The following is a 20,775-nucleotide window of genomic DNA, read 5'->3' as shown; positions in this document are numbered from 1 at the left end:
TGGAGTCTTTATCTTGTTCCAAGAACAAAGAATCTGCTTCTGCTGCTCCCTTGGTCTCGAATATGATTCCTCCTTTCCTGCAACTGTTCTAATGCCGCTTTCTTCCTTCAAAACTGACTTGAATTAGTCTTCCTTTAAAGCCTTTCTTGACTATTCCTTCTCATGCCAGTTTGATTCTTTACACCATCTCTCATATTCTTAGAGACCCTGAAAAACAACTTAGCTTTTAAGGGTCTTTTTAATGACTTCAGGAGTCTTAGTTTGATCTCTCTAATTACACTGAGTTAATTGAAAGAAAAGAGCATAACTTTACTCCTTCAAATATGCTCCCTTTCTTGTTCAGCTTATTTAGATATTTAAACAAACAAACAAACAAACATTTGATTGTGACATTTATATGGGCATGTTGCAAAGATTTGGGGAAATATAGGAAAACATAGCAAAGGAAATAATAATGGAACAAAGTTGTAAGAACCACAATTAAAAACTCATACTATACTTACAATCTTGTTATTTGTAGACACAGTTAAATAAGGTTTATGTCAAACATAGAATTTATTATCCTGCTTTGACAATTCTTATTCTCTTTTTTTGGGTGAAATATTCTTTTGACAGATTATTTTTAATGACTGCATCATTTTTATCTTTAAAAAGTATGTTTCACTATAAAGATTAAACACGTGCTTATTGGGAGTTACCATTATGGTGCAGTGGAAACAAATCCAACTAGGTACCATGAGGTTGCAGGTTCGATCCCTGGCCTCACTCAGTGGGTTAAGGATCTGGCATTGCCATGAGCTGTGGTGTAGGTTGCAGATGCGGCTTGGATCTGGCATTGCTGTGGCTGTGGTGTAGGCTGGCAGCTATAGCTCTGATTAGACCCCTAGCCTGGGAAGCTTCATATGCCAAGGGTGTGGCCTTAAAAAAAAAAAAAAAAAAGCAAAAAACCAAACCAAACCAAACCAAAAAAAAACCTGCACATGCTTATTGACTCTGAGTCGGGGTGAATGAAATACAGTGACTCAAACTTTCCTTTATCCATCTGAAATTTGAGGCATTAGGAAAAAAGTCAAGAAATGAGATGGGAAAACAGAAATCAAGAGAGTGAACTATCAGAAAATGTATGGTGACAAATGACCAAAACGCAGGGGTAATGGTGATGTATTTCTGCATTACCTATTATTAATTTTCATCTAATATAGTTTTTGCTATATCACTAAGAAAATTATAGCCATTAATATAGATTTATCAATTTTAGATAAAACAGAAAAATAAAGTAAGGATCTATTAAATAAATGTTTGACCCTCAGATTAGTGTTGCTTTAGGTACTAATAAAATCTGCAGGGGAGGAATGGATACATAGTTTTCAATTCAAGAGGAAAAAAATTATTCCCTAAGTGTATATACTGATTCTTAAAAGATAAAACAGATTCACAAAAGGCAAAAAGATCTTCCATCAGTTGGCTTTGAATCATCTCTCTTTATCCATTACTCATCAGAATCCCAGCAATACCCAAGTGCCAAGGCCAATCCTGTTGTCCAGAGGCTAGGTACAGGTGAGGGTGAGGAAGACCAGAAGAGTCTGTGGAAGTAGGAGTGCTCTGGTTCCGCCCCTCTCTCCTACCATCGTCCCGCTCCAACCTTGGCAGGCCAGCATTCCAGCAAATGGTCCTTCTCTATTTGCAACTCTCCCTTGACTTCAACACCAGATCAGCTTGGGTTTCATGCCTGATCAGACCAGCATCCTGATTTGACTGTCCTATAACACCAGTATTCCCATTCCTTCAACCCTATTGCCTATCTACTGTAACCTACCCCCTCCTGCTGGAAAAGTCACCTAGGTCTTATGTTCAGCATGGATACTTTCCAAATTAGCATCCATGCCCTGCATAAGATCCTTTGGACACAAAAAGGTCTTCCTTGACCCCTTATAGCCAAAGAAGTCCTTCTGAAATTAATTAATTAATTAATTTATTTATTTATTTATTTTCCTTTTTAGGCCTGCAGCTGCAGCATATGGAAATTCCTGAGCTAGAGGTTCTAATCAGAGCTGCAGCTGCTGGCCTACACCAAATCTGAGCCACACCTACGACCTACACTACAGCTCACAGTAATGCCAGATCCTTAACCCACTGAGCGAGGCCAGGGATCAAACCCACATCTTCATGGACACTAGTCGGGTTCTTTAACCTGCTGAGCCATGACAGGAATTCCCATCCTTCTGAAATTTAAACTTGATTGTATATTTGATGATATTAATGCATTTCTATAAATTTTTTAGGATTAATAAAGGTATTGTGATTATGTTTTAAAAACAAAACAAAAACAAAATAATCCCACTGTCCCCAAAGTCACCTATCTCTCCCCAGGCACATTCTTTTTTTATTTTTTTAATTTTTTTTTTATTTTTTTTATTTTCCCACTGTACAGCAAGGGGGTCAGGTTATCCTTACATGTATACATTGCAGTTACAGTTTTTTCCCCCACCCTTTCTTCTGTTGCAACATGAGTATCTAGACATAGTTCTCAATGCTATTCAGCAGGATCTCCTTGTAAATCTATTCTAGGTTGTGTCTGATAAGCCCAAGCTCCCGATCCCTCCCACTCCCTCCCCCTCCCATCAGGCAGCCACAAGTCTCTTCTCCAAGTCCATGATTTTCTTTTCTGAGGAGATGTTCATTTGTGCTGGATATTAGATTCCAGTTATAAGTGATATCATATGGTATTTGTCTTTGTCTTTCTGGCTCATTTCACTCAGTATGAGATTCTCTAGTTCCATCCATGTTGCTGCAAATGGCATGATGCCATCCTTTTTTATGGCTGAGTAGTATTCCATTGTGTATATATACCACATCTTCCGAATCCAATCCTCTGTCGATGGACATTTGGATTGTTTCCATGTCCCAGGCACATTCTATATAGTTGCCCTGTTTCTGTGTCTACATAGAACTTCATACTATCTAAAATTATTAGTAAGATTTTTATGCTCCCAATATGGTTTAGATGAATGAATTATTTGCACTTGTTTGGGATTTCACTCCAGCCTCCGTGTTCCCACATTCCTATCATAACTGTCACTAAGGCTGTTGGCACTAAGAGAACATGTTTTGATGTACCCTCTCTCTGGTCACTTGCCTTCCATTAGGTATCAGTCATCAACATGTAAGTTATTTCAAGAATGTGTCTTCACAGCGTCAAGAAAAAAACACCAGGACTACATGCATACACATATGCCATTCTCTTCTACATATTTAACATGCAATAGTGACTATTGCTTTGGATTTATGATATATGTGACATCTGTATAAAAATACAAAAGCACATAAGTATTTTATTGACTCTGGAGATAGTAAATGGAGGGATATGATAACAAACATTATAAGCATAATTGGAGGGATAAACTTAAGAAACAGTTCATGGGACTTTCTTTTTTTTCTTATTTTTGTTGAGTTACTCGCCTGTATACTTTTTCCGCAGTAGTTTTAAGAAAGAAATGCAAATAGATTGTAAGAAACGATCCCTCTTCTTCAATGACAGCTTTGTTGAAATGAAAACAATTTTATTAAACTATATGCAGAAGCTGTGTCTCTTGGAGCTTTAATTATTTTTCTCTTTGTGAAAATAAAAAAAGGGTATCGATACACTCAAGAGAAAGAATGAATGACATGTGGAGGCAGAGCTGTGGGTGTAAGGGTGAATTACAGAATTTAAGTGCAGTCAATCACTAGAAATAGAGTTGACGATGGGTATGAGACACACACTTTTTCAGTACAGAGTTATCCTGTACTATCAAGACAATTTTAGCCAGTTAGCTTGCTCAACTAAGTATCTCCTACCTCATTTCCTTGAATAAAGATATAGCTTCAATAAGCTGTAATGATTTTATAGTGGCAGAGAGACAAGGCAAAAATAAACCCCTAATGGAAAATAACTTAAACAAAGCAAGACAACACCTACAAAATTAGTGTGACTATTTCCCCATTTTAAAAAGCAAGGCTGTTGATACTTTCGATTTATTCAAATACGTTGATAAGAATTGAGAATCAAACACAGAACAATTTAGTTAGAAAATTAAATGGAAAAAGTCTCTTATCTTGGTTATTCCATTTTTTTCCTAGATATTTTTGTTTGTTTTAAGATGCTTTGCTTTCTTTCTGAGCACATTATTAAACAATGACAAAATATTTAATATTAATATTTAATATTCTCTCATGATTAATTATGAAATGAAGTCAACTATATAATAGTTGATGCATGGAATAATCTGTGAGATTAAAAAAAACTCAAAGAAAAAAAATGACAAAAATATACAGTGAAACCTACATGGTTCTAGTGATAATCTCCTTGAGAGAGTAATTTTAAAAAATTTTTCAAGAAATGATACAGTTAAGCATTTTTTTTTTTTTTTAAATGGCTGCACCTGTGGCATATGGAAGTTCCTAGCCGGGAGTCAGCTGCTGTTAACACTGGATCTGAGCAGCATCTGCAACCTACACTGCAGCTGTGGCAATGCCTGATCCTTAACTCACTGAGTGAGGCCAGGGATCAAATCTGCATCCTCACAGAGACAACACTGAGTCCTTAACCTGCTGAGCCACAGTGGAACTCTTAGAGTTAAGGATCTCAAAGTGCTAAAAAGTATAATAAACAGTTTGGGAAATAACATCTTCCAGGATAAATAACACACTTCCTTACATTTATGAGTTGTATTTATTTTTTCTTTTAGATCTGTACACTGACTTGATTGCTTTCCAATTGTGATTTATTCCATCCTATTTCTTCTTACTTCCCTTTTTTTTTTTTTTTTTTTTTTTTTTTTTTTTTTTTAAGAGGAGCCCTTTCAGTATTTCTTTTAGAATGGGTTTAGCATTGCTGTACTCTTTCAGTTTTTATTTGTTGGAGAAATTCTTTATTTCTCCTTCTACTTTAAATGATATTCTTTCTGGGTAGAGTCTTCTAGACTGCAAATTTTTCCCTTCTAGAACTTTGAATATATCTTGCCACACTCTTCTGGCCTGTAGTGTTTCTGTAGAGAAATCAGCTGATACCCTTATGGGGTTTCCCTGATAATTAACTCTTTGTTTTTCTCTTTCTGCCTTTATTTTTATTTGATTTACTTATTTGCTTATTTATTTATTTATTTTGCTTTTTAGGGCTGCACCCTAGGGCATATGGAAGTTCCCAGGCTGGGGGTCAAATCAGAGCTACAGCTATCAGGCTACACCACAGCCACAGCAACACAGGATTCAAGCCACGTTTGCGACCTACACCACAGCTCATGGCAATGCCAGATCCTTAACCCAACTATCCAGGTCAGGGACAGAACCCACATTCTCATGGATCCTAGTCAGGTTCGTAAATCACTGAGCCACGAAGGGAACTCCTCTTTCTGCCTTTAGAACCCTCTCTTTTACTTTTGCCATTTTTATTGTAATATGCCTTGGGTGTGGGCCTGTTTGGGTTCATTTTGTTTGAGGCCCTCTGTGCTTCCTGTATCTTGATATCTGTTTCCTTTAGATTTGGAAGGTTTTTAGCCATAATTTCTTCAAATATGTTTTCAATCCCCTTTTCTTTTTCTTCTCCTTCCAGAAATCCTGTTGTATGTAGACTGGCCCACTTTATATTATCCCATAGATCTCATATTCCTTTCATGTTGTTTTCATTTGGTTTTCTGTCTGCTACCTTGATTGGGTGACTTCCATTATTCTATCCTCCAAATCTCTAATTTCATTCCTCTGCATTGTTCATTCTGCCCTTCAGTGTCTTTAACTCGGCTTGTGTCTCTGCAAATGAATTTTCTAATTTTTCTTGGCTACTCCTTATATTTTCTAGTTCCTTTCTAAAGTAATCTACATTACTGTTCATATTCATTCTTAATTCCATCAGTATTTTCACTGCAGATTCTAAATAATTTTCTTTTGTTTACTTGTCAGGCATTTCCTGTCATGTGATAACATAAAATTCCCTGTTGTTAAGAATTCTGGTATATTTTTTAAATAAATATGAAAAAAGAAAAACAGTTATTTATTGAATAGGAGGGATATTATTACGAATAAATTCTCAGAGTTGCTGATCTCTTAAATCTATGATTCAAAGCCAGAAATGTAAGTGACGACAGCATTTCTCCCGAACTTACTGCACTTTCAAAACAATTAGTATAATTAGGTCTTTAAACAAGATATGTAACTTTAACTAAAATAGAAGATAGTTATCTGGCCCAGGCCTGCTATCTATGTTTGACTAACAGACTCCACTCCAATTGCTTCTGCCCCCTTCAGATTTTCCCTGTTCTCCAGGATGTGAATAAAAAGGCATTATCAGAATTCCCTCATGGCACAGCAGGTTAAGGATCCAGCATTGTCCCTGTCTCACTGCTGTGGCATAGGTTCTATCCCCGGTCCAATAACTTCCACATGCTGTGGGTGTGGAAAAAAAAAAAAAATCATTCTCTGTTTTGAACTGTTTTGAAATATACTGAATTAGCCTAAAAAAAATCTTCATTTTTCAGAAGTCCTACTCAAAACATAAAAAAAATGATTTTCTTCTCTTAAAAATGAAAGATGGGTACATGAAGGCTAAAGTAGCAAGAGTTACAGTCAGTGAGTAAAGAGGTATGTAGGCCTTTTTTGACACTCAGCTCCTTTTCAGAAAATGAATTTTTTCTATATCTAAAAACATCTTGAGAGCACTCTAGAAAAATAAGTAATAAAGTATATCCTTGTGAACTGGAGACTGACACTTGCCAACTGCCTCTACATAGATTGAATCTTGAGCCACTATAGCTGCTGATCCTCAGCACCCTCTGCAAGGAGCTCGGGGTGGAGATCAGGAGGGAGACGCTCTGTGCTTTGGGAAAACTGGCAGACAGGTCTTCAGATAGTTAGATATTTTCAGGAGAAGATTTTTATGAGCCTGATTCTTGCATCTCCTCATATCTAGAAAAGCATTAAAATCCTTCATGGTGACCTCTGCTCCTTGTGACTAGCAGAAACCTTCATGTGATTAGCAGTAACCTTCTGTAAAAATGTGTGCTTGGTTGCATGTACCTCCTCCTTCACCAAAATCACATGTGTACTGACCTCCCCCCTACTCCAACCTCTTTGGAGCCGTATTTCAGAGCTAACTGAAAGGCTGCCTCCCAGGACATAGTCCTCTTTTTTGCCCCCAATAAAACTTAACTCTCAACCTTTAGGTTGTGGATATTTTTTAAGTGGACAGTTTTATTAGTGTTACCACAGTAGTTTCTTGAGTTTTCATAGCTCTGCCTGTTTCTCAATACCTAGAAAAATGAAACATCTAGAATTCTTTAACTTACAATGCCTCTTTAGCTACTTTTGTAACAAAAATTAAATGTTTCAAAAAATGAGTTATACTAAAATCCAGAATGCTGACAACACTAAATGCTGGTGAGGCTGTGGAGGAACAGAAAGTTCACAAACTGCTGGCAGGAAGGCATAATGGTAAGGCCACTTTGCAAGACAGTTTGACAATTTCTTTCAAAGCTAAATATACTCTTAGCATGTGATCCAGCAGTTGTGCCCCTTGGTTTTCACCCCAAAAGGTTGAAAACTTATGTTTACATAAAAACGTGTACACAGATGTTTACGGCAGCTTTATTCATAATTGTCAAAACTTGGAAGTAACCAAGATGCTCTTCAATAGGTAAAGGGATAGCTAAACTGTGGTATATCCAGACAATGGAATATTTTTCACTGCTAAAAAGAAATGATCTATCAAGTCATGAAAAGAAATAGAACGAATACTCAGACGCATATTACTAAGCGAACAAAGCCAATTTGAAAGGGCTATATACTATACAATTCTAACTGTCTGTCAAAGGCAAAACTATGGAGACAATAAAGAGATCAGTGGTTGCCAGGGGTTAGGGGATAAAAAGGGATATATTGGGGAGCTCAGAGGACTTTTAGAGTATGTTAATGGAAATACTCTCTATGAGATCCTGTTTTGTTATTTATTTATTTATTTTTTGTCCTTTTGCCTTTTCAAGGGCCGCTTCCCACGGCATATGGAGGTTCCCAGGCTAGGGGTCGAACTGGAGCTGCAGCCGCCGGCCTACACCAGAGCCACAGCAACGCGGGATCCGAGCCTCGTCTGCAACCCACACCACAGCTCACGGCAACGCCGGATCATTAACCCACTGAGCAAGGGCAGGGACCGAACCCGCAACCTCACGGCTCCCAGTCGGACTCGTCAACCACTGCGCCACGACGGGAACTCCAAGAGATCCTGTTTTGATGGATACATATCATTCTACATTGCCCAAACCCATGGAAGGTAACACCAAGAATGAACCCTAATGTAAGCCATGAACTTAGGGTGATAATGATCTGTCACTATAAGTTCATCAGCTTTAAACAATGTACCACTCTGATGGGGGATGTCGATAAGGGGGGGGGGTGCTGTGCATGTGTGACGGCAGGGGGGTATGTGGAAAATCTCTGTACTTTCTGCTCCATTTTGATGTGAACTTAAAACTGCTCTAAAAATAAAATCTATTAAAAAGAAAAAGAAAACAAAACAAAAATGTAATTATTTTCTCAATAAGTTATGCTTCAAATATAATATTTTAAGCAAATGTTATAATTTTGGAAACTATTCCTTGTATAAGGAAAACATATACTTCTAAAATAAATGCTACTTCAAACCACTAAAAACTACTATAGACAATAGATGTCTATATTTCAATTTTCCCACAACTTTATAAAATATGTACATCAATATTTAAAGATTTGGATGTGAAAATGTATCTGTTGTCTATATACATGAAGTTGAATACATGCACGTAAAATTCTATAAAACTTCATTAAAGATATTAGTGACCTTTCAAAATATTTCAGAAGTATGAGAAGGAAAAAAAAAACCCTCTCTAACACATTCATATGAACCACATTTTTAACTTCTTTAAATACCATTTTGCAGCTAACTCCCCAATGGCACTTTGAAGTCACAGCCGGTTCAAATACAAAGCAGCTCCCACTGAGTATTAAGTGGACCAGCCTCAAGGTGCACATTTTTAATTCTCCCTTTGACAAAATTACAGATTTCTACATCTGACAGATCTTTAGAATTGCTTAAGCAAGTCCAAGCATTGAATTAAAGTCAAATTCTCAAATGCCAAGAACCTGTTCGCAGTATCAAGATGGAAGAGACGGGATATTTTTGAGTAGGACTGAAAGGGGGAAGGAACCTTGTAATCAGCAAAGAAAGACAAAGGGAAACTCTACAGAAGCCCAGTCTCCAGCCCAAGCAGTAAATAATTAGATGCTCGGATTTTGAGAAGTCTTTAGCAACCAAATCCAGCACCGTAGCACCGTATTAGAATGAGTGCTGGCCACTGGATGTGTGGTCAGTAGACTTGGATGACAGGCACAACCCCCTCACCACTGCGCCCTCATCCCTGGGCCATGAGCTGCCGTGTTCCACAGCTCTAATTCTTTCCTCATAAATCAGGGAAAATAACACTACTTTATAGAATGAATTTTTTTTTTACAGAACAATATTCATGAGCGTTTATAAATTATATAATGATATAAATAGCATGCTTAAAGGTGTAAACTAAATGTGCAAATGACTATTACATTTATAGCTATACATAAATAAGATGGAATTTCTTACCAAGGATGAATTCCAACTGTGGTTCATCTGGAGTCTTCTGAATACCTAGGAATATTAGGAACAAATTCAGATTAAAGATACTTAACCCATTATCAAAATTATGTCCACAAACATTACTTTCCCCCTGCCCAGAATGTGTAACTGCATTATTTGGCAGAACAAACAAACTCAGTTAATTATTCAAATTTATATATGAGGAATTTGTTCTTGGGGCAGAACATAATATTTGTAGCAGAACTATATATGACTAAAGATTTGATTGATCTCTTCAGCTCCAATGGCCATTTAAAACCTCAGAAATGTTGTTTTGGGAAGTCTTGACAAATATATAAAACATATTTTTCAATTGTTTCAGTTTCTTTCAACTTCTTCAGTTTTCTTTAGATGGATATGGAATCTTCACAAAGGATGACCTCACTAAAGTCCTCTCTCACGTAGATTTCTCTTTCTCATCACTCCAGCCTTGACTTGATAATCAAGTACTGATTAAAGAGCTTCTCTGGTTAGGTTACTCAGAAGCTGGTGATAGTGGTTATTCTGCCAACTTACTGATGGCTCAAATCAGCATTTTTTTAAATGTTTCTATTCTTTCTTTGGCAATGAAAAACATCTAATAACATGGCTAAATTGTTTAACTTGACATAAAAGGGAGCGTGAGTCTGAGAATAATGGTAAGGAAGATGGAAACATCTAATGGCTAGCAGGTAAGAAGACAAGACTGGTGGGCAGTGATAATGTGGTAGGTAGATTCCCAAAGACCTCACACAGCGCAGAGGCTTCCTAAACAAGAGTGGGTTGGCCTGGGTACCATTAGTTACCACGCATGGGTGATCAAGAAAGCAAAGCTAAAATTTACAGAAATGTAAATGAGTTAGCAATAATCGTAATAATATTGGGAAAAGCCTTTACTTGCTTGTTTTTAACGAGTGTACTCATCAAGTACTATTTAAATTTATTAGCATTTGGTCACAAATACTGTTAGAACCACTTCTTTGTACAAAAATAATTTCTTATTTACAGATTTCATTTTTTTTTTTTTTTTTGCATAGTAACCGATTTTTTTCTTCCTGCTGACATTTAACAATGCTATAGTTAACAAGTTTAGACATTCCAGGATAGGTTAGAGTGACAATCATTAGGTAGGTCTTTATTAATTTCAAAGAGTGTGGATTTTTAAGAGGTTATTAATTCTGTTGTAAGCTCTGACAACCAAATTTCTCAAATTTCTCAAAAACACATCCAACCAATACCAACTATTTTATAATGTAAATTAAATGAGAAGTTAGGCATATGCTTGCTAGAGTTAAATAATTGGGCAACAGGAATCTTTTGAAAAGAAAAGAAAAATATACAATGTATGCTAAACAATAAAACCCAGACAGACTCTAGAATGTTAAGCATGAGAGAAAACATACAATTCCTCCAATGATTTTAATGACTTGAATAGCACAGAAACCCAAAGCTAATGTTTAAATGCAAGTCTTGGCTTAATCTCCAAGCTAGCTCTATTCATGTGATTTACAGCTCTCAAGAATAGCAGTGACAGTCCGAGCATCCAGTGTCATCACTGAGCCCTAACGCTCTCAACCTAAATTTCTTTGGCTTTAAAGAGAAAATTTCTAGGTTCCAAAAAATGACCCCATATGAGATTATAAAAATGTTGAATAGAAAGTGTACATAAAAACTGGAGTTCCTATTGTGGCTCAGCGGCAACAAGCCTGACTAGTATCCGTGAGGAAGCGGCTTCAATCCCTGGCCTTGCTCAGTGGGTTAAGGCTCCCATGTTGCTGTGGCTGTGGTGTAGTCCAGCAGCTGCAGCTCTGATTCGACCCTTAGCCTGGGAACTTCCATATACTGAGGGTGTGGCCCTAAAAAGACAAAACAAAAAATTATTTATTAGCACCTCAAGACACATTCAAGATCTATGATTCTACCATTTGATATTTAACCATTTCATAGACTATCATATCATCTAAGATAAAAGATGGGAGACATATCATAGACTCAATACTGAAATAAGTAGTGCAAAGGAAAAAAGTTAGTTAATTTGAGGGTGCATGCATACTCACTTGTGAACTGAAAGTCCCCAGTATCATTTGCCTGGGGTGCGGGAAGAAAGTGCTGGCCTTCTTCTGATGTTCCTTCCTCTTTGATTTCCATGATCGATCTTCACAGTTCTTTAACTCTTCCAAATTTTTGTGCCCAAATGTCACTGCCACTGTTTCCTCGTTTTGTACAGACGTATCTTTACACTAAAGTCTGGATATCCCACTCTGAAATTCTGCATTTAGGAAACATCAATAGGTGAAAATCCTGGTTATTTCAGAATTCAGTATAAAGCTAAGAATTAAAGGTAGGTAGAGATTTCAAATACCTTCATGTGAAGGTTGGATCCTGCCCATCCCACTTGTATTTTTAGTACCAATCCACCCAGTTGAATGTACCATAAGCACTAGGTTGAAAGGATATTCTCTATGCGATGATTTTCTGGTCATAGGCAAAACCTCTAAATCCTGAAAGGTATGTTCTTTCTCTTCTGGTTCATTTTGCAACATAGTAGATGACTATAGGGACTGCTAACTTAATATGCACCTAATTTAGCAGCTAGAGCACACCACATCTGGTCAAGGCATTGTCAAGTTTTGTCAAGGTGAATACTATCATTGTTCCTTCCATTAGAATTGCCCTTTATGCTCATCTCTCCATCTACCCTTGTTAGAACATTATTCATAAGCACATACAGATCATTTGACATGGAGCTCTTCTTCCAAGGTGAGCCAACAGGTTGTTCAGGGGAGTTTCGAGCCTTATCATGAGCCATAGAATGTCTCTTGCTGCTCTGCCTAATAAAGCTTTAATTGTTTAATCGTTGGGGTATATAGTGAAAAGAATGAATAATACTTCTAAAAAGCTAAAACTCCAAGGCCAATGCAAGCAATGACAAAATGATGAAAATTAACATGGGGAAAGAAAGCCGTCAAGAATTTAACACCCTGTGACATAGATAGCCTCAAATTGTTTCAAATACATTTTGACATTTAGCATGATATACATGACCAAGAACGAATTAGGGAAAAAAAAAATCAATGTTGTTTTAAATCAAGTTACCAGCTGAATTAAAATGAACAAAAATCTTTAAGCATCTACCCGATGCTATTTCATGAGACAGCAGCAACTGGGTTTCGTTTAGAATACTGATGTCGTCTCCAGCGTCACAGGTCCACAGCCTCCCTATGTCTTGTTCTTGAAAAAGCAGCTGTGTTTATAATTCAGTTCTAGTTTTTAAATATCATCTGGCAAAAGTTATACCCAGAAAGCTTCTTGAATCTTCAGAAAATATTAAAATAAAGTTGCAGAGAAATACACATTGGCCTCTAAGGATACAACTAGAAATATCTTCTGGGGTAAAGAGCCATAACACTATTAATAAGACAAAATACATCAATTTTAAAAGTATATTTTATTTATTTCTTTATTGAGTTATAGTTGATGTACAATACTGTATAAGTTACATAGGTAAAATATAGTGATTTATAATTTTTAAGGTTTCATTCCATTTATTATTATAAAAACATTGGCTATATTCCCTGTGCTGTATAATATGTCCTTGTGGCTTATCTTATACATAATAGTTTGTGCCTCTTAATCTTCTATCCCTATACTGGAAATAAAAGCAAAAATAAACAGAGACCTAATTAAGCTTAAAAGCTTTTGTGCAGTAAAGGAAACCAAGACAAAATGAAAAGAAAATCCACTGAATGCGAATGTTATGACTGATATCCAAACGATATAAACAGCTCATAGAGCTCAAAATCAAAAAACCAAACAACCCAATTAAAAAAATGGGCAGCAGATCTGAACTGACATTTTTTTCAAAGAGGAAATGCAGATGGGCAACAGGCATATGAAAAGACGCTCAATATCACTGATCATTAGGGAAATGCAAATCAAGACCACAATGAGATATCACCTCACACCTGTCAAAATGGCTATCATCAAAAAGAACACAAATAAATCTTGGAGAGGATGTGTCAAAAAGGGAACCCTCATGCACTGTTAGTAGGGATGTAAATTGGTACAGCCGCTGTAGAAAATAGTATGGAGATTTCTCAAAAAAAACTAAAAATAGAACTACCTCGTGACCCAGGAATTCCACTCCTGAGTATTTATGTATTTTTAAATACTAATTAGAAAAGATACATAGAAAAAGAGGGGAGGAGTTCCTATTGTGGCTTAACAGGTTAAGAACCTGACTAGTATCCATGAGGATGCAGGTCTGATGCCCAGCCTTGTTCAGTAGGTCAAGGATTCAGTGGTGCTGTGGCTGTGTGTAGGAGGGCAGCTGCAGCCTCAATTAGATCCCTAGCCTGAGAACTTCCATATGCCACAAGTGTGGCCGTAAAAAGAAAAAAAAAAGAAAAAGAAAAAAAAAAGATACAGGCACCCTGATATTCACAGCTGCACCATTTACAATTGCCAGGATAAGGAAGCAACCTAAGTGCCCACCAACAAATGAAAGGATAAGCAAAACATGGTATATTGGAATACTATTCAGCCATAAAAATAATAAAATTTTTGCCATTTGCCACAACATGGATGAACTTGGAGGGTTTTATGCTAAGTGAAAAAAGTCAGAGAAAGACAAATATCATATCACATTACTTACATGTGAAAGCTAAAAAATACAACCGACTAGTGAATATTATAAAAAATAAGCAGACTCACAGATATAGAGAATAAATTAGTGGTTTCCAGTGGGGAGAGGGAAGGGGAAGGGGCAATATGGGAGTAAAAAATTATATTTTAAATTAAGACAATGCTTTGCACTTTCTTTTTGGACAACTTAAATTTAGAAGTCTTTTCTAATGAGGACAAGTGCATATTTATTGCACTACATTATATCCAGAACCTAGGACAGATGCATTGGCATTTGTGGAATAACATCTGTGGAAGACCACCGTGTATGTGGAGGTTGAATACATGGACTTCGTTGGCATTGTTGACCAAAGACTCAACCCCTAATTACCCTCAGTCATCCTAAAATTTGAAGAAGAGACCTAAATAAGGCAATATGGATGAATCCTAGGAAAATAATAACCTAGCATATTAATTGTGAATAAGTAATAAATGTCAACTCTGTCTGTGGGTTGTGTGCGCTGGTGTAACTTGGGGGTGAGTGGAGAGGACCAAAGTAAGATGCCCACAAAGGCTCATTAACATGGTCCCATTTTAAGCACTCCACCCATTCAAAACTGAAAAATAAACTCAATTTTAGAGAGAATGGAGTCAGCTATACGAAACAAGGATTATATGATAATCTCCTGTGATTCTATTCATTTCCATTCTATCTTTGTTGCAGCTATCAAATTTCAGATCTGATGCTTGTTACCAAGGCACAAGACTCAAAAGGAATCAGTTGCATTACTAGAAAAATTCTAGAAACCTAAGCATGTCTAGCTGGCAAATATAGCATTTACCTACGGTTATGGTTAGGTACAATAGTTCCTTTTTCTGTGTCTGTTTGGAAATTTTTTGGTTTGAAGATCACGCACACAAATAGATTGAGGTTTTTACATACCACATACAAATCTAAAACAGCCAGAGAGATTAACCATATTTCTTAAAGAAGAAAGAAGCTACACTAAATATACCTTAAGCAGAGGAGTAACATGATCACATTTGATTTTTTAAAAGTTTACTGGGTGTCTAAGTAGAGAATATACTAGAAGGTAGCAATTTGATAAGGATATCAACCTGTTTGGAGGTAGTTTTAATATTGTAGGAAAATAAAACAATTAAAAGGAGCTAAGTCAAGATGTAGGAGATAACTAGAGAAGATAATCTGCATTCAAAAACAAAATTAAATAGAATTATCTAGACTTGGTGATGGAACTGAGATAATGAAAGACAGAAATTTCCAGAGGAACTCAGTTAACATCCAGACCATTAAACTTACCTGGAGAATAAAGAAGAAAGAATTGCAGCCAAGGATGATGAGTTTAGTTTTAACCATTTTGTTTCTGCTATGCCTTAAGATATTCAGAAAGCAGGGGCACTAGGGGTCTAGATCTTGGGAAAGATATTAAGATTGGAAAAATACGTTTTTGGAAATCACTGCCTAATGGTTGAAGCCAAAGAAATGCATGAAGCCACTGAAAGCAAGTGCATGTAGTGAGAAGATAGATGACTAAGGACTCAAGGTGCACAAGTATTTCAGGGAGCAGGAAGAAAAGCTATCTGGTGAAGGCACCAGCTGCGATGACAAGGGCAGCAAAGAGGAGCAACTGAGGGAACGACACCATCAAATCAGCATGAGATGAAAAATTACATACTGGGAAAATATGTTTGTGACACAGCAATTTTCAGCTTCTGTTTAGACAAAGATGTGAAGAATATTTCTCCTATAATGAACTCAAGAACAAGCTGAATAATACATAAAATCATTACTTTTCTTTAACTAATCAGAGACCTGAGTTCTCAGAGCCACCAACCAGGCTGAAATCTAAGGAAAGACAAATGCCTCCATGGAGCAGAGCTTTCTTGCAAAGGAGGAATGGATGTCAGACCCCAAACAATGGACCACTCTGACATGGAAGCTGCCAGGAAAAGACTAAAGTAGAAGGCAGAGAACAAATTCTCTAGCCACCCAAACCCTTCCCTAAACACAAGTGAATGCTAGAGGAGTTTGAAGCTGGTGGTGCACTGAGGATGGCCATAGCAACAACAAAACCCAAACCCAGCTCAGTTATTGACTAGATTGATTCAAGTTCCCCAATGCACAAATTAAAAGCTTAGCAAGAAAAGAGGAAAGCCCACTTGTAGGCCTAAATGCTTTATCTCATGTTCTACTATCCTACACACCACCCAAACTAGATGAAGATGAAGGTGAGGAAGAAGATGATGAAGTCAACCAAAAAAGCAAACAAGTAATCAAGAGAATCAGACGCAGATATGACCCAAACGATGGACCCATCAGAAAGAGAATATACTAAAGACTGTAATGGGAAAGCAAGAAAACCTGCATGATGATATGGAGATGTTTAGAAAAGACATAAACTATTGGAAAGAATCAAATGGGAATGTTAAGAATGTAAACGCAACATAAGAGATGAAGAATGCCTTTGATGGGCTCCTCGGTAGATGTGACACCATCAAGGAAATAATTGGTAAAATTCAAGACAGGCCAATAGAAATAACCCAGACTGAAATATTAAAAAAAAAGGGAAAAAAATTGAAAATGCATGAAAGCATTCAAACACTGTGAGGCAATAGCAATCAAAATGCATTATTTGAATCTCAGAAGAAAGAAAAAGACAGATTAGATATTTGAAAAGATAATGGCCTAGGATTTTCCAAAAATATTTATATACATCAAAACACTAATCTAAGAAACTGAGAAAACACCATGGAGAGTAGGGTACACACACACACACACACACACACACACACACACACACACCAATAATCAAAAAGCAAATCAAACAAAAAATTTGTAAAAATTCTACTTATATTCAATCTACTGAAAACCAAAGATAAGGGAAAATTTTTGCAACAACAAGAGCAAAACAGTAAAGCACATATAGAGAAAAAAACAAGAAAATATCTTGGACTTCTTGTTAGAAACTATGTAAGTGACATCTTTAAAGTTCTGAAACTTTCAGCCCAAAATTCTGTACAACATAAAAATAACCTGGACAAATTAAGAGCGATAAAAACTTTCACCCAGACAAATAAAAAACTGACAAATTCATTATAAGCAGATCTGCACAGCAAGAAATATTAAAGGAAGTTCTTCAAGCATGACATTAGCAGAGAGATACCTGGATCAAGGAAAGAAATAAAGAGCACTATAAATGGCATAAAGGAAAATAAATGTTAATTTCACCTTTTCTTACTTTCAGTGACTGTTAAAGATAATTGCCCAAGGCAGGGGTTGGCATAATTTTTCTAAGAACAGATAATAAATAGTTTAGACATTTGAGGCCATACTGTCTCTGTTTCAACCACTCAACTCTGCTTGTTGGGTGTGAAAACAACCCTAGCAGGACTAGTTGTGTGGCTTTCTCTAAGCAGCTTGGCATCCTGGTGGAGGACAGCTGGCTTAGTTGACAGAGTGTTGGGGTTTTGTCTGCTGATGCAGTGAGAGAAGGGTGAAACCAAGAATGGAATATTACTAATGTGACTGAAAAGGTCCTAGGCTGGATTGGGAGGTCATTAAAGGGGAATGAGTGACATACTAGGGCAGAGAGAACTTAGCCCTGAGTGATGAGAAGTCCAGAGTACTGCCACAGAGTAAGTGGGTGGCTGAAATGGTGTGGTGTTGATGGTCCTTAGAGTCCATAAGATGAAGAATCTGGGCCAGCAAAGCCGCTAGATGGGTTATTCCCACGGTGGTTGCAATCACCCAAGGGAACAGCAGGCAGAGCCTGGGACCCAACTATGTTTGGTGAAAAAGTCTAAAGGAGCTTGGCCAATGAGCATGATAAATAGGGGTAGAGATGTGGCATAACCAGACTAACAGCTAAGGGGCCTCTCGTGGCACCAGGAAAATAGTAACCCTGCCCTCAGGCTCTGTGATTATGGCCCTTCTACATTAGAGTAGGCAGCAGGGAAGCAGAAAACTCCAGAAATCCAGGTTTCCATTAAGACAAAGAGACAAAGAACACATTTTCTGAAGAGTTAGAAGGTGGATGAGACTATTTCTCATAGAAACAGAAATCCCCAAGGACCTTATATTTCAAAAGTGAAAGAATCCGAGGAAAATGCAGTCATGGCCATCTAAGCCCATGGCAAAAATGGGGAGAGCACAATGGACAAAAACATGCAACAGGGTGGCGCGCCTCTGTGGCTCAGCAGGTTATGGATCCGAGTTGTCACTGCTGGCTTGGGTTACTGCTGTGCCACAGATTCAATGGCTGGCCCCAGGAATTTCCACATGCCATGGGAGTGGCTTAAAAAAAAAATACATGCCAGGAGGTTCCTGTGGTTTAGAAAGGACCCAGGGATGACATGGATGAAAGGCATCATACAATGGGACATTCTTGGGTTCTACGTGGATCTGGTTACAGATGTTTCCGGCCTGTTCAGTCCAAGGTCCCGGCAGGGAGTGCTGGAGGCTTGGTGACTGTACAACTCCAACTTTTGCTGGGCTTCCAGATAGTGCTTTGATACAAAGTGTTGAATGAATTACTATTTCCTACCCATGTCACAAAGAAACAGAATAGCAAGTCTCCGGTCTGTTAATGGTACAGACTCTCAGGAGATAAGCTACTAAACTGCTCACTTCGTGTCAGTGTCACAAAACTTCTGGAGCCAGGATTTCATTCTGCTATACCAGATATAATTCACGATGCCAAAAATCACTTCTAAACAACTGGACTTCGCAATACGGAGCATGATTGGGCAAAGCTTCTAAGGATCAGCTGAATGCTACACAACGCCAAGAAGTAAAACCAGGAATATGATCCAGATGGAATTTACCTCTACTTTCTCAGCTTCTTTCCCCTCATGGGAAATATCAGTGTACTCTGAAGGCTACCATCACCATGGGATAATTATATCCTCATGGTTTGCAACCAGACCCTTTTCTCAATGATAGGGGTTTATTTTTATTACATATCATTCAAAAATAGTAGTGGAATTTCTACAAATGATTTTTTGGGAAAAAATTCCCTTTGGAAAAAATTAGCATAAATCAGTGAATATTTTACCTAAAAAAAAAAAAAATCAGGCATGTATTTAAGGTCAAAGTCCTTCCTGGTTTCTCACGACAGCCCTGAGCAGACAAGAGGACAACTCCCATCACAGCAATTGGATGAATGTTCAGGGGCAGCGAGTCTGCCCAGGAAAACCTATTGTGTCAACAGACAATTGAATTCCCTAGGCCATAGGTATGAGTTTACTACTAATGTTAAATTCTGTGAGGATCTGCTTTGACACAAGGGGAATACAAAGGAGAGTTGTCAGGGGCTCCAGTTTGATCAAAAGTCCAGCTTTGGGAGCTCAGGATTGAACTAGCCAGCTATGTCCTCCTCACCTTCACCATGAGGAAGCAGCACAGATCAGAACAGAACAGAAGCCATGTGGATTGAGCAAGACCAAACAGCAACATCTTTTTAAGACTGCCACTCAAAACGTGGTGCCTGGGCGAGCGTGCACTACCTGCATCACATGGAGGCTTGTTAGAAATGCAGAACCTTGAGACAGACCCCGAATATACTAAATTAGACTCCTTATTGTAGAGCAGGCAATTCCTATGCACATTCAAGCTTGAGAAGCACCACTTTACAGCACAGAAGACCCCCCAGATTCCAGGTTCATCACCTGGGAGAGGTGGGTAGGGAGTTCCACCAGAAGAAAAGCCAATATAGGCTAAGGGCTGTGTTACTTCACCAGTGTTCTAGACTGATGCCAGGGGCTGTCATGCATCCTAGCCTGGCCTTCAGTTTCTCCAGCAACTGGCTTGTGTCCTATCTCCAGTGTTTCCATTCTTTCCAGGATTTTACCATCTTGGTTATTTGCCTGGGACCCTTGACACCCACCTAAATGGTCACTGAAACTAGCAAAATCTTGATGTTGAGAAGGACAGAACACAAAGCAGCAATAGAGACAACTCAGTTCAGCAAGCATGGTCAAAGGGACTCTGCCTTTGATTTGCCCTGTAAATCCAAGGTCCGTCTGCCACTCATTTATTTCAAACAACATGGTCTCTACTGTACATAAAGTAGGAGAGGGAGGCTCTGCCAATCCCTGTGGCAAAGCACCTTTAATCCTGAGAAATCAGAACACCTCAGTACCACATCAGATCTGCACCAGTTTCCACCAATGCACTGATGTCCTGAGGTTGGGGGGTCCTTGAACCGACTTTGGGAATACAGCTAATCAGCTCTCTGATTTGTTAGGCTGTGTTCTATGATGGTCACACATGTGAAAGCAACCTGAAGAATTACAAAGTAAAGACGTAAAAACATGCTTGATTTAACCTCAATCATCTCTTCCCAAGAGGTTGGTTATGTATGTCTATCTATCGTCACTCTTTAAAATACTGAGACAAAAATTTCTAACGGAAAATAGAATTGAAGAAACTTAAGGAAACTAAGGGATGTTGCATTCAGAGGATGAGAACACTGAGACCCAGA

General features: G+C 37.8%; 1 protein-coding gene across 11 annotated transcripts in view; it reads right to left on the bottom strand.

The window, feature by feature from the left end:
* The window catches only part of INPP4B (inositol polyphosphate-4-phosphatase type II B), a 743,160-nt gene that overhangs the window by 375,801 nt on the left and 346,584 nt on the right, over window positions 1-20,775 (bottom strand). For all 11 annotated transcript variants that reach the window (XM_003129178.6, XM_021100667.1, XM_021100673.1 and 8 more), the window contains 2 exons: window positions 11,707-11,918; window positions 9,638-9,682 (listed from right to left, as the gene is read on the bottom strand). In XM_003129178.6, the coding sequence (XP_003129226.3) occupies window positions 9,638-9,682; window positions 11,707-11,797 (136 nt within the window). In that variant the 5' untranslated portion in view covers window positions 11,798-11,918. The remainder of the gene's footprint in view (window positions 1-9,637; window positions 9,683-11,706; window positions 11,919-20,775) is intronic.

The sequence above is a fragment of the Sus scrofa genome, chromosome 8, assembly GCF_000003025.6.
Source record: "Sus scrofa isolate TJ Tabasco breed Duroc chromosome 8, Sscrofa11.1, whole genome shotgun sequence".
In the NCBI taxonomy this organism is placed as follows: Eukaryota; Metazoa; Chordata; class Mammalia; order Artiodactyla; family Suidae; genus Sus; species Sus scrofa.
Note: the sequence above shows the minus strand (reverse complement) of the source record. Positions and strands in the feature narration are given on the sequence as shown.